The sequence below is a fragment of the Rhincodon typus genome, chromosome 9 (genome assembly GCF_021869965.1).
Source record: "Rhincodon typus isolate 14 chromosome 9, sRhiTyp1.1, whole genome shotgun sequence".
Classification (NCBI taxonomy): Eukaryota; Metazoa; Chordata; class Chondrichthyes; order Orectolobiformes; family Rhincodontidae; genus Rhincodon; species Rhincodon typus.
The window spans coordinates 75311231-75328369 of NC_063340.1; the positions used below are offsets into that span (position 1 = coordinate 75311231).

Sequence of the window (17139 nt, forward strand, 5' to 3'; positions counted from 1 at the left end):
CAACATTCTGATTGCTTGCCTCTGAGTAAACTACATTCAACTCATGGAGTGGAATTGATTTGTTCCTTAGTATTGTGTGTGACAGGGCAGACGTTTGCTTGCTTCAGTTAGTTAATGTTCTGCATTATATCTAAAGCAGAATGCATTTTAGATGTGACAGTATGTTGAAAAACAAAGCCATTGGTTGCACTTGGATTTTTTTGTATCAGAGACATGAATTAACAATATATAGAATTATTGCATGAAAAATAAAAATTTCTGCAGATTACCTAGCCTGTTGTATCCCGGAGAATACTAATTACATATGATAGTAGGAACTGCAGATGCTGGAGAATCTGAGATAACTGAAAAAAATCTGAAGAAGGGTCTAGACCCAAAACGTCAGCTTTCCTGCTCCTCTGATGCTGCTTGGCCTGCTGTGTTCATCCAGCTCTACACCTTATTATCTCAGATTCTCCAGCATTGGCAGTTCCAACTATCACAGTATTTTATGTGCTGGTTTTGTTATCTAAGTTAATTGCGTTTAAATGTTTTGAAAAGGTGGGACAGAGTCCACAAGAAGTAATCAGATGGGGAGCATTCTGCATAATTAAGCAAAAATGGGCAATGCTGGAATTGGTTTATAGACTTTAAAGCTGGTTAAAATATTGAATGGAATTTTTATTAATTGGTTGTAAGGTTTTATCAGAAATCTCCCCTCCTTCAGATCCTGATTGAACTTTTACACGATTTGAGTTTTCTCATTAGATTGGGAATATATTTTTTAAAAGGTTTTGCTTTTATCCTCTTTAGGCTGGCTCTGTACATGTCCGGATCAGGAGAGATGCAAACGAACAGTTGGTGCTGGCCCATGTGACCAACCGCCTATCCACTCTTGTTAAAACTTTAACTGTTCAGATTTTTAAAGATGATTGGGTTAGACCATCACTGGTTACAGGATCAATCCCAAGCAACATACTGAATCCCTTGGACCACATCAATATTGCACCAGTTCCAGCTGTCAAATCTGTGGATGACATGAACCCAATCACCTCTACCCCAGCAAAACCATCCAGTCCTCCTCCTGAATTTTCTTTCAACACACCAGGCAAGAACATCAACCCAGTCATCCTACCAACTGCCCCACCAACTAGACCTTATGGCTTAGGTCTCAATTATGGGATTGTTTCATATGGAGGTGCTCCCCATAGCATTGGGAGACCTACAACAGGAATGACTCAGGGCTTCAGAACTGGATTGTTTAATATTCCGAATAGGTATGGAACGGGCACTCAAGGTCATTTTAACCAGTTCAGGTCATAAGCACAGTGCAGTGGTGCATGATTACAAAGGTATGCTTCAAATTAGTTCCTCTTAAATTAAAATGTTTAGCTGAGGAATTTTTTTTTTTACCTTTGGGGTTCTATAGTTTTGTGTTATCACCTCCATTAACTATGTGAGATCATTTCTGGACCAGTCATATTTTGGGTTCTTAATATTTTTGCTTAAAATTGTGCATTTACAAACTCCAAATGTACGTGGAATGTGCATTACACTTAAAAAAAGTTATTTACTTTGTTAAATATTTATGTATTCTTTTCAAAGTGCTTAGGAGAAATAAAGCACTTGGCTGGGATTATAGTTTTTGCCAAGCATGGTCAAGAGACTCCCTAAAATAATTCTCCATTAATTTGACCATCAGGCTATGAAAGATAGTGCCCTACTGACAAATTAATGGATCTCCTCTCCTGATTTAATGCTTCTGTTTAAATAAAAGTTCTGAATTTGAGGAGCTGTGGTTCATGAACAGGCATTGAGGGCTCAATATCACTTAGGGATGTTTTATTATTCAAGTGACCTCAATGAGTTATGCAAATACCTTTTCTGAAGCACTGCAGCAATTCAGTCAATGACTCAGCTTGTGATGCCAGTTTTGAAGCTTGCAGATCAATTTCATATTATGTACTGTAACTAGCATTGCAAGACTGACATTGATAGCACTAATGAAATCTCAACCATTTGAAGAAATGAATATGAAATATTAATTCACACAGGAAAATAACAATCTTATTACCAATTTTTGCTCCGTCACCTCTATCTAGTTCTCAAGAAAGGACGTGATTATCGCTTTCAGTATTAATAAAGTTTAAAATTACATGTACTTGCTTTGGAAAATAGATTGGGTGAATAGATTGACATCACTTTAAGGGAAGATTGGTCTGTGTAGCTCTTTCTGAATCCAGGTTATCCATGCATTATGTGCAGAAGTTCCTTCAGGTATTCAAGTATAAGATTTTGCTGTCTGGTTATATTCATTACAAGTACTGGACTGTCACTATAAGTATCTCTTAGATAAAACCCCCATTCATCTGTTATGAGAAACAATCTGTATAAACTGTATAGATTCTTTTGTTCAGGGCTTTACTAGAGAAATATACGTGAAAATATTTTGTATTTAAATACTATTGTTATAACAGCTCTTACTATAAATATATGCTGTAACTTTCACTATTGATAATAGGTGTGGTATATTTGTCACCAAAATGAACAAAACCAGATATTTCTCAAAAAGAGCTGGTTCAGTTATAATTGAAGCATATTCAATGTGATGTGAACATGCTAAAGATGGTATGTTTTGTTATGTGTTACTGTTATATTGAACAGTAATGTGAAAAACCAAAATGAAAAACTGTATGATGAGCAGCAGTAATTTTGTGCTGATGATTCATGCTACATTAAAATGAGGTTTTAAAAAGAAGTATTTAAATTTTCAATAAATATAAGCATTATTTTAAAATGAACCAAATTATTTCTCTAAGATCATGTTGTTTTTCATCTTCAGCATCTAGCATGACCATCCAAATATATATTTGCGTGGCATGAGCCTAAAAAGCACACAGGAATAATGGATTAGGTGGAGTTAAGGGCTTTCTTGTCCAAGTATAATTGCCCTGCTCAAATTATAAGTTCTTCAGGAGATGGATTTTTTCATCTGTATGGCCAGTGACAGTATCAGGGATATTTATGCTACATATTCCACAAATATGATAAAACTGAAGAGCTCCCTTTACTAACCAAACTTTCTAACTATGATTTTCAACTTTTCATCTGGGGATTACTTACGCTAGGCAAATAACCCTTTGGATTACCTATCTCTCATATCCCATCTTTTTCTTGTGTTAAAACTCAACTAGAAAAATGTCACTTCCTTTAATGAGAAATCAGTGAGATTATGTCTGCTTCCAATCTGGACAGCATCCATCTCACATTAGCTCCACATTCTAGCAGTTGTTCTTTGTGTGCAGCCCATGCAATGTTGAAAATCCAATCTCTCGATTGTGTGCTGTCATATAACATTTTCTTGCTTCAAAAGTTGCACTGTTATTGCTCACACTTGTGATGGCTAACACTGTACACACAGGACCCAGTCTGGTTGTGTAACGTTACATGAATAGTGATATGAGGGTTCTGGCCTGATGCCTTAACCGTTGTTTTGACCGGTCTATGGACCACCTGATGGATCCTCACAGTCTACATGTAGTCTGTAAACCACACTTTGAGATCTGTTGATCCAACTGAGGCAAATCATTGCAGACATTGCAAACCCAAACTATACCACCAGAACCACTTACATCTGCCTCTATGTAATTAACAACTGTCTATCTTAGTTCAGCTTTTTAACTCCAATTCATTAGGAACTGCTAAAATATCAAGTTCCATGCATGCAGTCCTAATTGCCAAAATCTCTGCCTCCTCTGTACCCTCACACTCCCACCTGTTTCTACACCCTTGTTTTGTCCTAAATCCCTTCCTCATTCTCATGTTTCTCATCTCTTTCCCTTTCTTGGCCTCAGCATAGGAGTGCACCAAGTGTTTGACGTTCAAGCAACTTCAGGTCAGGACTTATGAGCTGGAGGCAGAACTAAAGACATTGTTAAGCTACCTAGATTATTTGTATCAGTAAGCAGTCACATTCCACTTCGGCTAGGGTTTTCTGAGTTGGTCTGTAGTCAAGGACAGGAAGGTGTGGCTTTGAGTGAAGCAAGTAAGAAGACCCGGAGGTTGTGAGCCTTTGCCATTGTCCAATGAATTTGAGGTTCTGTTAGCCTGTTTTGGTGAGAATGGGTTTGCAGCATGAATATGCAAACTGACTGTAGTACAGGAAATCACTGAAGTGTGAGGAACAACAAGGAATGTAATAGTTGTAGATAATAGTGTAGTAAGCAGAATGACACAGGTCTCTCCAGCAAAAATGTGGAGGTGCTGGTGTTGGACTGGGGTGGACAAAGTCAGAAGTCATGCAACACCAGATTATAATCCAAAAGGTTTATTTGAAATCACAAGCTCTCATAGTGCTGCTCCTTCATCAGGTGAAGTGGAGGAAAGTGCACAAGTACAGAATATATAGGCAGAAAGATAATGGCAAGGTAATTCCAGGTAACTAAGAGTGTCAACAGATTAATTACCTGAAACTATCTTGCCATTATCACCCTGCCTATATATTCTGGTCCAGTGCACTTGCTTCCACTTCACCTGATGAAGGGGCAGGGCTCAGAAACTTTGTGATTTTAAATAAACCTGTTGGACTATAAACTGGTGTCGTGTGACTTCTGACTGTGCAGGTAAGAGGGAGAGTCTGGATGGCTGTGTTGCCTGCCCATTCAGAACATTTGCTAAAAGCTGGAAAATAACCTGGAGTGGAAGAGGGAAAAATAAAAGCTCATGGAATAGGAGTACTTAGAAGATGAGATAGAAGATTGGCTGGCTGGCTGGCCAAAAGCAGAGTATGCCTAAGTGGGTCTTTGCCTAATTGGCAGGATACGATGAGTGGAATCCAACAGATCTGTGCTGGGCTGTCAACTTTTTTCAATTTACATCAATGACTTCAACAATGACATGGTATTTAAATTCACAGATAATACCAAGATAGGAGAAGACATAAGTATTTGGATAGGTTCCGTGATTGGGCAAAAATCTAGCAGATGGAGTATAAGTGGGAAAATGCAAAGTTGTTTAGTTTGGCAAGGAGAATAAAAATGTAGAGTATTACTTAAACACACATTGACTGCAGAATTCTGAGATGCGGAGGGATTTAAGTACTCTGGTGCATAAATCATATAGTTAGTGTGCAGGTACAACATACAATCAAGAAGGCTAATGGGATTTTTTTTAATTTCAAGGAGAATTGAACATAATTTAGGAATGTTGTGTTTCATTTAGGCAGGGCTTTCATGAGCTCACATCTCGAATACTGTGTGCAATTTTGGTCTCCTTGTTTAAGAAAAGATGAAAATACATTAGAGGCAGTTCAGAAAAAGTCTACTAGATTGATAGCTGGAATGAATGGGTTGTCTTAACACGATAGCTTGGACAGCCTGTCGTTTTTTTTGGCGTTTACAAGAATGAGAGATGACTTCAAAGATCTGTAGGCTGGATTAGCCATGAGAAATGCTTGGTTATTGGTATAGGGAGGGGAAGTGGGTCTGGGTGGGATGCTCTTCGGATTGGACTCAATGGGCTGATTGGCCTGCTTTGACACTGCAGAAATTCTAGGATTCTATGATTTGATTGAAGTGTATAAGACCATAAAAAGTCTTGAAAAGGTGGATATGAAAAGGATGCTTCCTCTTGTGAATCAGTCCAGATCTAGGTGGCCCTGTTTGAAAATGGTGGATAGATTCTTGTTCAGCAGGGGAATCAATGAGTGTTCAGAGTGAATGGTGAATTCAAAGCACAACCAATCAGCCATGATCTTATTGAATGGCGGAGCAGGTTCAGAAAATGAATAGTCTACTTCTGCTCCTATCCTTCATACCTCTTTAGCAAAGCCATCAATTGTTTCAGTACTACTCTCCAGAACTCCCTCACTAAATCATCTTGCCTTTGAATCTATTATTTCAATATATTAATTAGGTTCATACCAGACAAATGCATGATAAGGGATGAAACCTAAAGAGGAAAAACAAATGATTCTAGAGGAACACATTGGCTCATTTTGAGCTCATATTTCCTAAAAGTTTTTTAACAATGAGTAAATCAAAAATGGTGACAATAGCCCAATTAAAAATGCGGGTGTTGAGCAACTGAACAGTGTAGTTATAAATAAAGAAGAGGTGCTAAAAAGACTGCTGGTATTTCAGGTAGAGAAGTCGCCAGATCCCAGATCGGATGCATGCTAGATTGCTGAGACAGGTAAGAGAGCAAATTGTGAAGCCACTGACAGAAATTTTCTAGGTCCCTCTGAACACAAAATTCATCCCAGGAGATTGGAGGATTGCAAATGTGACCCCATTGTTTAAGAAAGGGGCAAAGGATAACCCAGGAAACAACAGACCTGTCAGCATAACGTCAATAGTGGGAAACATGATAAGGTCATAATATGGGATAGGGTGAATATACACTGACAGAATAATGATTAACACTAGACAGTCAACATTACTTTATCAAGTGATGGTTATGTCTGACAAATTTGAGTTCTTTGACAAGGTGACACTGGCAGTGGATGAGGGTAGCGCTGTTGATGTGATATATTTGGCCTTTCAGAAAGTATTTGATACAGTGCAATGTGGTAGGTTGGTTAGCAAATTAGAAATGTTTGTGATTGATGAGTCCTTGGCAGCATAGATTAGAAGTTGGCTAAAAGATAGAGAACAGAGGGTAGGTAGAGGTGGACATTTCTCAGACTGGAAACAAGTTGAAAGGTGGTGTTCCCCATGGATCGGTGTTGGGGGCTTTGCTTTTTTTGATTTATCTAAGTGATTTGGAGATGGGTGGTACGGGCAAAATCTCTAAATTTGCAGGTGATACTAAGCTAGGGAGAGGAATGAATTATGAGGATGATGTTGAGTAACTTTGGAGAGACATTGTCAAGTTGGTCAAATGGGCAGACACCTGGCAGATGAATTTCAATGTAGAGAAATGTGAGGTAATGCATTTTGGTAGAAGAAACATGGAGAGACAGTACAGGCTGAACAGTACAACTTTGAGGTTAGTACAGGAGCAATGTAACTTCAGGGTTCAAGTGCATAATTCTTTGAAGATGGCCAAGCATGTTGAAACAGTTGTTAAGAAGGCTTTTAGAAACCTTGGGTTTATAAATAAAGGCATAGAGTGTAAAAACAAGAACTGATACTAGACCTCTACAAATCATTGGATAGACCACATTTGGAGTATTGTGTTCTGATCTGGGCAGCTTACTTAAGGAAGGATATTAAAACCTTGGAGAGAGTGCAAAGGAGATTTACTAGAATGATACCAGGAATGAGGAATTTTAGATCCAAGGAAAGATTAGAGAAATTAGGCTTATTCTACTTGGAGTGGAGAGGATTGAGAGGTGATTGTAGTGAATGTCATGAGGTCAGCCAGCTGGACCTCATAGAATATGAGTTAACTGATTGGGGCTGTTGATCTGGTCCGATTAGGGAGCAGGTCAGAGATACTGACATGCTGGTGCCTGACTCTGTATGAGGCAGTACTATATTCAAGGACTTTTCATGTGTAAATAAAGAGTGCCTTGATGACGGGATACCAGCCTCTGTGGAGTTATTTCAGTGACTTTATTGAGGTGTTCAAAATTATGAACAATTTTGACAGGGTAAAGAAGAATATTCTGTTTCACTAACTGGTATGTCAGTAACTAGGGGTCACAATTTCAACATTGTCAGCAAGAGAGCTAGGAGAAACTTCTTCACTCAGAGAGTTGTTAGGATTTGGAATGTGCTGCATGGGAGAGCAGTGGAGGCAGATTCCACACGAGCTTTCCAAACAAAACTGCACATACATTTAAAAGTGATTAAATTAGAGGGCCAGAATGGCATGGCTGGACAATGGAACAAGCTGGGTCGTTTTTTCAAGAGCCGGTACAGACATGATGGGTCGAATGGCCTCTTTCGGTGCTGTAAAATTCTATGAACTCCTGAGGACAATTTTAACTGCCCTCACTAAGACTGAACCAACTGAATTGGACAGAATGCCAGTTTGATGCACCATTCAACATTAATTGAACTGAAGTACCCTCACCAGATTCCCAGCATCAGTAAAATTCTCAGAAAGGACCCAGTGCGAAACTGCCATCTGCTGACAGCGGGGGGTGGTTGAGTGATTGCGGGACAGGCAATGTTGGGGAGGTGGGGTTTGACTGAGAACAGGTAGAGTAGTTGTCAGTACACCCCCTCCTTCTTGATGCAGGATTCCTCAATCAAGCACTAAGTCTAATTAAACAAGGACTTGCTTGTCATGCAATCTACATTGTGAGCCTTAGCACCACTGGACCAGTAAAGGGCTGAAATGGGTTGGGGGCAGAATGGTCGTCATCATGGCTGCTGGTTGGGAAACCTGAAATTCTAAATATGAAGCTACTGACAGCCACAATGCACTGACGTTTGGGTTTACCATGCACCAGTTACCTTCCCTGACTTAAAATCTGACCTCAGTATCATAATTGAAGAGACAGAGAGTGTACAAGTGGAACTCCATGTCTGTGGATGATATTCCTAACTGCAGCAGGTAGGTGACAAAGAGAAAAATTATCCTTAAGGGGCTCCAGAGTCAAAACACAGAATAAAGATGCCATTGTTGGAGATACATCAAGTTAGTCCCAATGAGTCAGTCAGCAGAGTGGTGGTGTTGAGGGGCGATGGTGTGACCAGCCGTGTTGAAGACTGAGAGAGATTGAGGAGGAATCTTAGAGAATGTCATTTATCATTTCTTCTCTTTTTGTGTTCGCTGAACCACAGCAAGTGGTACGGTTTTGCTCTGGGTAAGGAGGCAAGGCTGACCCCAGGTCCAGTTCACCTAGAAACTCCAGGCAACTGGCATTAATCTAAAACCTATGCCAGCTATCTAGCCAATTGACCTAATTACACACACACATATATACACACAAACAAACACATTTTCATCTTTCTAGGTGTTTCAAACAGTGGCAAAATGGACATAAACTCCTTATTGCTGGCTGGGCTCTTTCCAATTTCTATCTCTCCCTAGAAATCCCATACTTTCCTTAGCCCGTCCAAACTTCACAACGAGTAACACAGTTCCCTCCCTCAGACAACCCTTTTGAAAATCCGAAAATAAAACAAAGAATTGTGGATGCTGGTGATCTGAAACCAAAACAGAAATTGCTGAAGAAACTCAGCAGGTCTTGCAAAATCTTCATTAAGGTTCTGAAGAAGAGTCACCGGACTGGAAATGTTAACTCTGCTTTCTTCCCACAGATGCTGCCAGAACTGCTGAGTTTCACTAGCAATTTCTGTTTTTGCTTTTGAAAATCCCCTTGGTCCTGCAACAACAGTGGCAGTGACAAAATACTGTCAATTTCCTCCACAACTACTATGCCTCTATTTTTGGTGTTTTCATGTTGACCAGATCACAGTTTCCACCCCCCATTTTCTCATTGAGCCTTGATCACCTCCTGAATCCTAAACTGCTGCAGTCCATGTGGCATAGATACATCCATTTTGCTGTTCAGAAGAGAGATCCAGGCTTTGGACTGAAAGATAGTGAGGAAACTGTAACATAGTTCCAAGTCAAGATAGTTTGGGCTTGGTGGTGATGTTGCCTTGTATCTGCTGTCATTGTCCTTTTAGGTGGTAGGAGTTGCAGGTTTGGAAGGTACAATCAAAGGAGACTTGACAAATTACTGCATTGCATCTTGCATACGATACAGACTTCTGCCACTATGAACGGTGTTGGAGGAAGTGAATATTTAAGGTGGTGGATGGGATTCCAATCCAGGCCAGTAAATTTCCAATCCAGAAACTATTACAACGCACTCTTGACTTGTGCAATGGAGACAATGGACAAACTTTGAAGAGTCCTCACAAGATTCCTAGCCTCCAACCTGCTTTCAAAGCCATGGCTTTTATATGGCTAGTTCAGTTCCTGGTCAATGGTAAACCCTAGGATATCGAAGGTAGAAGATTTAACAATGGTAATGGCATTGAATATCATGGGGAGACAGTCAGATTATATTTTGTTGGAGTTAGTCAATGCCTGGCGAATGTTGCACCAATGACCTTCCACATCAGGATATTAAAGGTAAGGAGCTCATCGAATTTTATTTCCAAATTTCACATATCCTTTTCTGTCATCTTTGCTTTCTACAAATCTTCTGTCCTTCTCCAACTCCTCATAAATCCTTTCAAGATAAAGTTCCCACCCATTAAATAGAAAAATTTCTCCTTCCACCTTCCCAGTTCCTTTAGCACTGAAAGCTTTCCTCAGACTCATTTACTCCTTAGTTCCAGTAACTTTACAATCCAGCTTTTCACCACTCATCTTCCCATTCTCAGCCATCTCCTTGTCAGCTTCTTCTTTGGGCATCTCATGCTCAGAAGTATTATGTATTTTGCTGTTTCAAATACAGAGATAATCATTGGTGCTTCTGTCTCTCATTCCTCCTAGGATTCCTGCCATATTTGACCCCAAGTTGAAACCAATAGCCTGAAGAGCTGCTTTTTCCCGATCCTATCCAATTAAAATGTAGAGCTGCTTGCCCTAAGAACCTGCACATGTACCAAGGATTTTGAAATGTGCAGGGGTCAACTGGAATTGTAAAATTCTACTTCGAAGGGAAGATAATTCATTCACATTTGGCATCATTCACCAACTCCCTCAACACAGAATGTCATAGAGTCATACAGCATAGAAGTAGGCCTTTCAGCCCACCATGTCTATGCTGATCAACAAACATCAAATTACAGTAATCCTACTTACCTGCATATGGTCCATAGTCTACTATTGCCTTGGCATTTGAAGAGCTCATCCAGATGCTTCTTAAATGTTGTGAGAGTACCTGCCTCCTCCACCCTCTCAGGCAGATGTTCCATATTTCTATCACCCTCTGCGTGGAAAAGATATTTCTCAGATTTCCTCTAAACCACTTACTTCCCTAAAGTTATGCTGTCTGGTCTCCATGGGTAAAGATTCTTACAATCTACTCTGTCTATGTCTCTTGTGTAGCTCAATCAGATCCTCCCTCTGCCTCCTCCGCTCCAAGGAAAACAAACTCAGCCTATCCAGTCTGAGATTTTTCATCCCAGGCAACATCGTGGTGAATGTCCTCTGCATCCTCTCCAGTGCAATCATGTCCTTCTGATAGTGTGTGGAGCAGAACAGGACACAGTATTCCATCTGTGGCTGAACCAATGTTTCATAAAGTTGTAACAAGACTTCCTTGCTCCTATATTCTACCACTGGCTAATAAAGGCAAGCATCCATATGCCTTCTTCACCATCCTGTCTATGTGTACTGACATCTTCAAAGATCTATCGACTCTCTGAAGTCCCTTTGTTCCTCAGTACTCTCTCGGGACCTACCATTCATTGTATTTATCCTTTCCTTATTGGACCTCCCAAATTGCATCATCTCACACTTACTGAAATTAAATTCCATCTGCCATTGCTCTGTCCAATTTACCAGCTGATCAATATCAGACTGGAGCCTGAGACCACCCTCCTGACTATCAACAACACCACCAATTTTCACCTCATCTGTAAACTTAACTAATTTTACCTTCTCCATTCACATCCAGATCATTAATGTACATAACAAATAGCCAGGGTCCCAGCACTGGTCCCTGTGGTGTGCTGCTGGTTACAGGCTTCCAATCACAAAAACAACTCTCCACCATCACTCTTTGCCTCCTATTTGCAATCCAGTTTTGGATCCAGTTTGCCAACTTGCCTTGGATCCCATGGGCTCTGATGAAGGGTCTAGGCTCGAAACATCGACTCTCCTGCTCCTCTGATGCTGCCTGACCTGCTGTGTTCCTCCAGCTCCACACTGTATTGTCAAAGTGGGATCTTGACAATGGCCTACTGAAGTCCATGTAAACCACATCAATTACGCTACCCTCACTAATATATTTAGTCACTTTTTCAAAAATCTCTATTAAATTTGTCAGACAGGGTCTCCCTTTAACAAATCTGTTCTGACTATCTCTGATCAATTCCTGCCTTTCCAACTGTTGATTAATCATGTCCCTCAGAAATTTTTCCAATAATTTCCCTACCACTAACACCTGTAATTACCTGGCCTATCCCTGCTGCCCTTCTTGAACAAAGGAACCACATTAACTATCTTCCAGTCATGTGGTACTTCAGCTGTGACCAGCAAAGTAATAAATATATTCACCTGGGCCCCAGCAATTTCCTCCTTTGCCTCCCATACCAGTTTGGTTTCATCATCAGACCCTGGGATTTATGCATCTGTATGCCTGCTAAAACATCTAATACCTTCTCCTTATTAATCTTCACATGTTCCAGAACTTCACCATCCCAACTGAAACCCCTAGTGAAAATATCTTCTTCCTCTGTCAATATAGATGAGAAGTATTCATTTAAGACCTAACCCATGCCCTCAGGCTCCATGCACAGATTGCCCCTTTGGTCTCTAATAGATCTCACTCTTTCCCTGGTAATCCTCTTATTCTTAATATATTCATAAAGTGCCCCAGAGCTTTCCTTGATCCTATCCATCAAAGATATTTTGTGGATTCTCTTTGCCTCCCTAATTTCTTTTTAAGCAATCTCCTACACTCTCTGTACTTTTGAAAGGCCTCCCACTGTTTTTAATGCACTGTGCCTGACATGTGCTTCCTTCTTTTTCTCTAACAAACTCTCAATATCCTTTGACATCTAGGGTTCCCTCGATTTGCTACACTTGCCCTTCATTCTTACAAGAACACGTTGGCCCTAAAAGCTCACTACATTACTTTTAAAAAATTCACACTTTCCAAATGTCGACTTACCTGTAAGTACCTGCTCCCAGTCTATGTTTGCCAGATCCTGTCTAATGATATTGAAAATGGTCTTTCCCCAAATTACACATTTAACTTCTGCACTATCCTTATCCCTTTCCATAATGACTTTGAAACTTATAGAGCAATGGTCACTAATGTGTCTGGGACTGGAGAATGAATGTGGGAATGCATAACACTAGCTAATGTTATTGCTGGATATTCAATTAATCGAGTTATGTGATGAGTCTTGTGGTTAATTTTACCAATTCATGGGGTGTGGGTGTCACTGGCTGGACCAGCATTTATTACCCATCCCTAGTTGTCCTTGAGTAAGTGGTGGTGAGCTGCCTTCTTGAACCACTGCAGTCCATGTGTTGGTGGTAGACCCATAATGCCATTAAGGAGGGAATTCCAGGATTTTCATCCAATGATGGTGAAGGAATGGTGTTATATTTCCAAGTCAGGATGGTGAGTGGCTTGAAGGGAAGCCTGCAAGTGATGGTGTTCCCATGTTCCCATGATTTATTTTCTAATCGATGTTTAAATGCAGACCTTAAGTGCTGCAAGAAATCTGGATATCGAGAGGCGTTTTCACATGGCAGTGACCTTACTGCATATACTTCCTAGTCATCATATCTTACCCTCAAACAAAATCCACGATTAAAGAAAAGACTTGGATATCTACACAAACAATCTCCTCAGAAGGTTGTTATCAAAATATCGGAGTTTCATTTTGCCCTTAGCTACATACAACAATAACTGATTCAGACATCACGTTTACTAGACACTGAAACCAGACAAATTCAGGTCAGTGCACTCTCATAATCACTAGCTTTGCTCAACCCTTCACCTTAATCACAGAAAAGGCTTCAACTGCAAAGGAAAAAGAATCATGGTTTCCACTGATAGCAAAGGGTTAATAGGTTCAGTGCACTCTGATAATCACTAGCATTGTTGAATATCCGGGCTGATTTTCACACAGCCAAGACAACAGCTGCAAGTTCCAGTGTTCCTAATGTTTATGTCCTAGCCCTCCCACTGTTACTTAGTTAGCATGTTCTCACTCAATGATCCATTTGACATTGCACAACATTGATGTCATGTGTGTGTTCACATCAAACAAACTGAAATGCAAAGTTCAATGGGATTAGTATTTTTATTTTCAGGCTAATAATATGTGCTCATATTAGTTGTACGTTAAAGACCATGTCTGTACTCTGGAGGTTTTAAAAAAGTCTTATAATCTACATGATGGCAATGTTACAAATAATCATATATAATTCATACTTTACGAGAATGACTTTGTCACACACATTTTTATGACCTCATTGCTACTCAACCTCAGCTGTCAATTATTGTATTTAAAAAAATAATTGAATGACCCATTTTTACTTACTGCCTTTTTTTTAGGCCTCTTCAACAGAGAAATGACCCACTCACAATGCCAATTTTTAACTCCTTCTTCTAAGGCAGTTCCTCAGGATCAAAGACGACTTTCTTCTGTTTCAATGCGTTCTGAGATGCCTCATCAGTCTGATATAAGATTTGCAGACTGTATCACATGTGGGGCAGGTGGTGCTTGCAAGATCAATTGTCTGAGTTCTTGGGAGGTTTATGTTCTACCTCTGATGCTTCAACTTCACTTCTGTATGTTCCAGTGGAATCTCTCAATGTGTTCATTGCCTTCCTTCTTCAATGAACCTTCTCCGATTCAGTTGTCACAACCCAGAGAGGGTTCAATGGCCCCCATTTTCTAGGATCTTACCATTTAGTCATAATTGACAAGGCTGGGAAAATGTTACATTGTGGGAGCTGGTGCGGAGGACTTTAATTTCCCAGGCGTTTGGGGAAAGACCCATTTTCTAGTATGTTTTGGAGATGGATTCACAGGGTACAAGGGTGTTGGAAGCAAGGGCAGGGTGGTGGCTTTCAGGGCCCACACTCCCGCATACTGATCAATCAGGCACAGAGTACCTGATGACAAAGGACCTTTGCCCTCTGACTCCAGAAGGCCACAGGCAGACCTGACAGGGTTTTCTGGGCAGCCATCAGTAGACACAGTAAAGTCCTGTAGTCCCGATTTAATCCTTAAACCACCACTAAAGTGCAATGGGCTCAGGAACAATGGGTGTCAATTCATGTGTGTAAATAACACTTCAGTGCTAGCGTACACAAACATACAAATTAGGAGCAGGAGTAGGCCTCTTGGTCTACGCATTTAATAAGATCATGATTGATCCGATTATTCCATGTTCCTACCTACCCACAATAACATTTCAGCCCTTGTTTATCAATAATTTATCTAATTTACCTAAAAATATTCAAGGACTCTATGTTTGAGTACATATCTTGGTACATGCTCATCATAAATTCTGATGACATGACCTGGCCAACATAGTCAACATTGCCATGATCCTTTCTGAGTTAGACATCGGCAGTACCTCTGTGTTGAGGACTCTGTGAGTCCAATGAATCCCAAAGATCCATCTGAATCAACATATATGAAATAAAATGAATTCAATCAGTATTCCTGCTTCTGATATGTAGTCCAAATTTAGCACTACACAACAGTCTGCCTAGCATACAGCATTATAGGTCTATAGTTATGCATCAATTGTGCATTTGAGGGTTTTCCAGGCACTTGTCTGACACTTTCAAAATGTAGCACTACCAATACAACCTCATTTAGGCTTCTTGTCCCTTCAAGCCATTGACCCAGGTAGCTGAATTTGCCTGCGTTTTTTCAACTCAGTGTTGTTTAGTTATAATGCTGCTTCAGGCTAACCATCCAACCTAGCATCATTTCTAATAGATATCATCTTAGTTTTATATGGTTTAATGTGCTGCTGTTGTGATCTTGTTAAAGAATGGTGACAATTCGACAGTGCCGTGAAGATAATGGACAACCCTGGGGCTTAAGCTCATGGCCACCTATTTGGGAGATTGAGGATCTGCAATACCAACTGGGTTATGCTCTCCTTAATTAAAGTTTCAGGAGGTATGGAGCAAGGAGCAGCAGTTTAGGAAATCATTCATTTCCTGAATTAACCATGTTCTAAAGAATGAGCTCGAGGTCCAGTTAACTAATGGACAGTGAGAGACACAGCACATATTTCTTTTGTGACCTTCAAAAGCTAGACTGACCAGGCTAGAGGAAAAATTAAGACAATGCTGCATAATCTGCATTAAAAGAAAGGGACCACTTTACATTAGCACTAGCTGCATGGACAGAGCAGCAAATATGCTGTTTGAACTGGTGCCAACAGCCTCTTAACTGCTTAAATCACACTGACAGGGAAATCTGATGCTGTCATGTTTCATGAAGGAAAACATGTCTGCAATTCATGCATTTAAAACAATCATAGCATGTGAAAACCTCCAATTACAAATGCTTGAAACTTAAAGAAAAGGCAAAACAAAAGACTACACCCCCCACTTTGTTATAGCCGACTGGCATATATTTTGTGATTCATTGAATCAATGGAGTTAAATTTTTGGATTCCATAATGATTTGTACTGAAATTTTATTCTTAAATGGCAGTGTTTTTCCTTTTTCTATAAAGTAAAACATTTAAAAGCAAAGTAACCAACCGTGTACAATAAAATGGGAATTCAATGATGAGTTACAATGGCTTAGAATGATTCTTACTCTGTTAGGAGAAATGCCATTATGTATTAATACAACTGACATGTAAGTAGTTTTTGCATTGTAACAGAATAATTGCAACAAGGATCCATTAATCCAATCATAGGAAAGTATGCAAAAATGGACATTTGACCCAGCAACTCTAATCCTATTGCAGATCAGCTAAAATCAGTCTCGTTAAGAACTTTACTCGACATAACAGGTATGTAATCTGCAAAATGTCTTCCTTTCTCAAACTTGCTGAGCAAAGCATTACTGGGGATATAGTGGGAGGAGAAATTCAACTTCAGTCAGTATTTGAGTGTAAAATACTTGTTGGGAAAACATTTTTCAAATTGTGTTTTGCCATGTCCTATCTCTGGCCCTTTCTTACACATAGTGGTTGTTGATGTTGAGGCCCAGATCACTTCACAAATTTTACTTCTAATGTGGAGTTAGAAATAAAGTCCCACCTGTCTTTATAAACAAACATGTAACAAAAATCTGTACTTGAAACAGCTACAATGCCATTCCAGTATCTGAGATCTTTGGTAATGTTTCACTGGCCTCTAAGAATAAACTTCTCTCTATTGAATCAGAGATAGTAGGAACTGCAGATGCTGGAGAATCCAAGACAACAAGGTGCAGGGCTGGATGAACACAGCAGGCCAAGCAGCATCATAGGAGCAGAGAGGCTGACGTTTTGGGCCTAGACCCTTCATCAGAAAAGGGGGAGGGGAAGGGGGTTTTGAAATAAATAGGGAGAGAGTGGGAGGCGGATAGAAGAGGGATA

The 17139-nt window shown here is 40.0% G+C and overlaps 1 protein-coding gene across 2 annotated transcripts in view; it reads left to right on the top strand.

Annotated features, from left to right (window-relative positions):
* slc30a6 (solute carrier family 30 member 6) overlaps positions 1-16557 on the top strand; it is a 75895-nt gene extending 59338 nt beyond the window's left edge. Inside the window, exon 7 of one of the 2 annotated variants that reach the window (XM_048601068.1) lies at positions 16474-16557. In XM_048601068.1, the coding sequence (XP_048457025.1) occupies positions 16474-16533 (60 nt within the window). In that variant the 3' untranslated portion in view covers positions 16534-16557. Of the gene's footprint in view, positions 1-792; positions 2781-16473 lie in introns of those variants that run through there. The other variant, XM_048601067.1, reaches the window with a different exon arrangement.
* Positions 16558-17139: the final 582 nt, after the last annotated feature.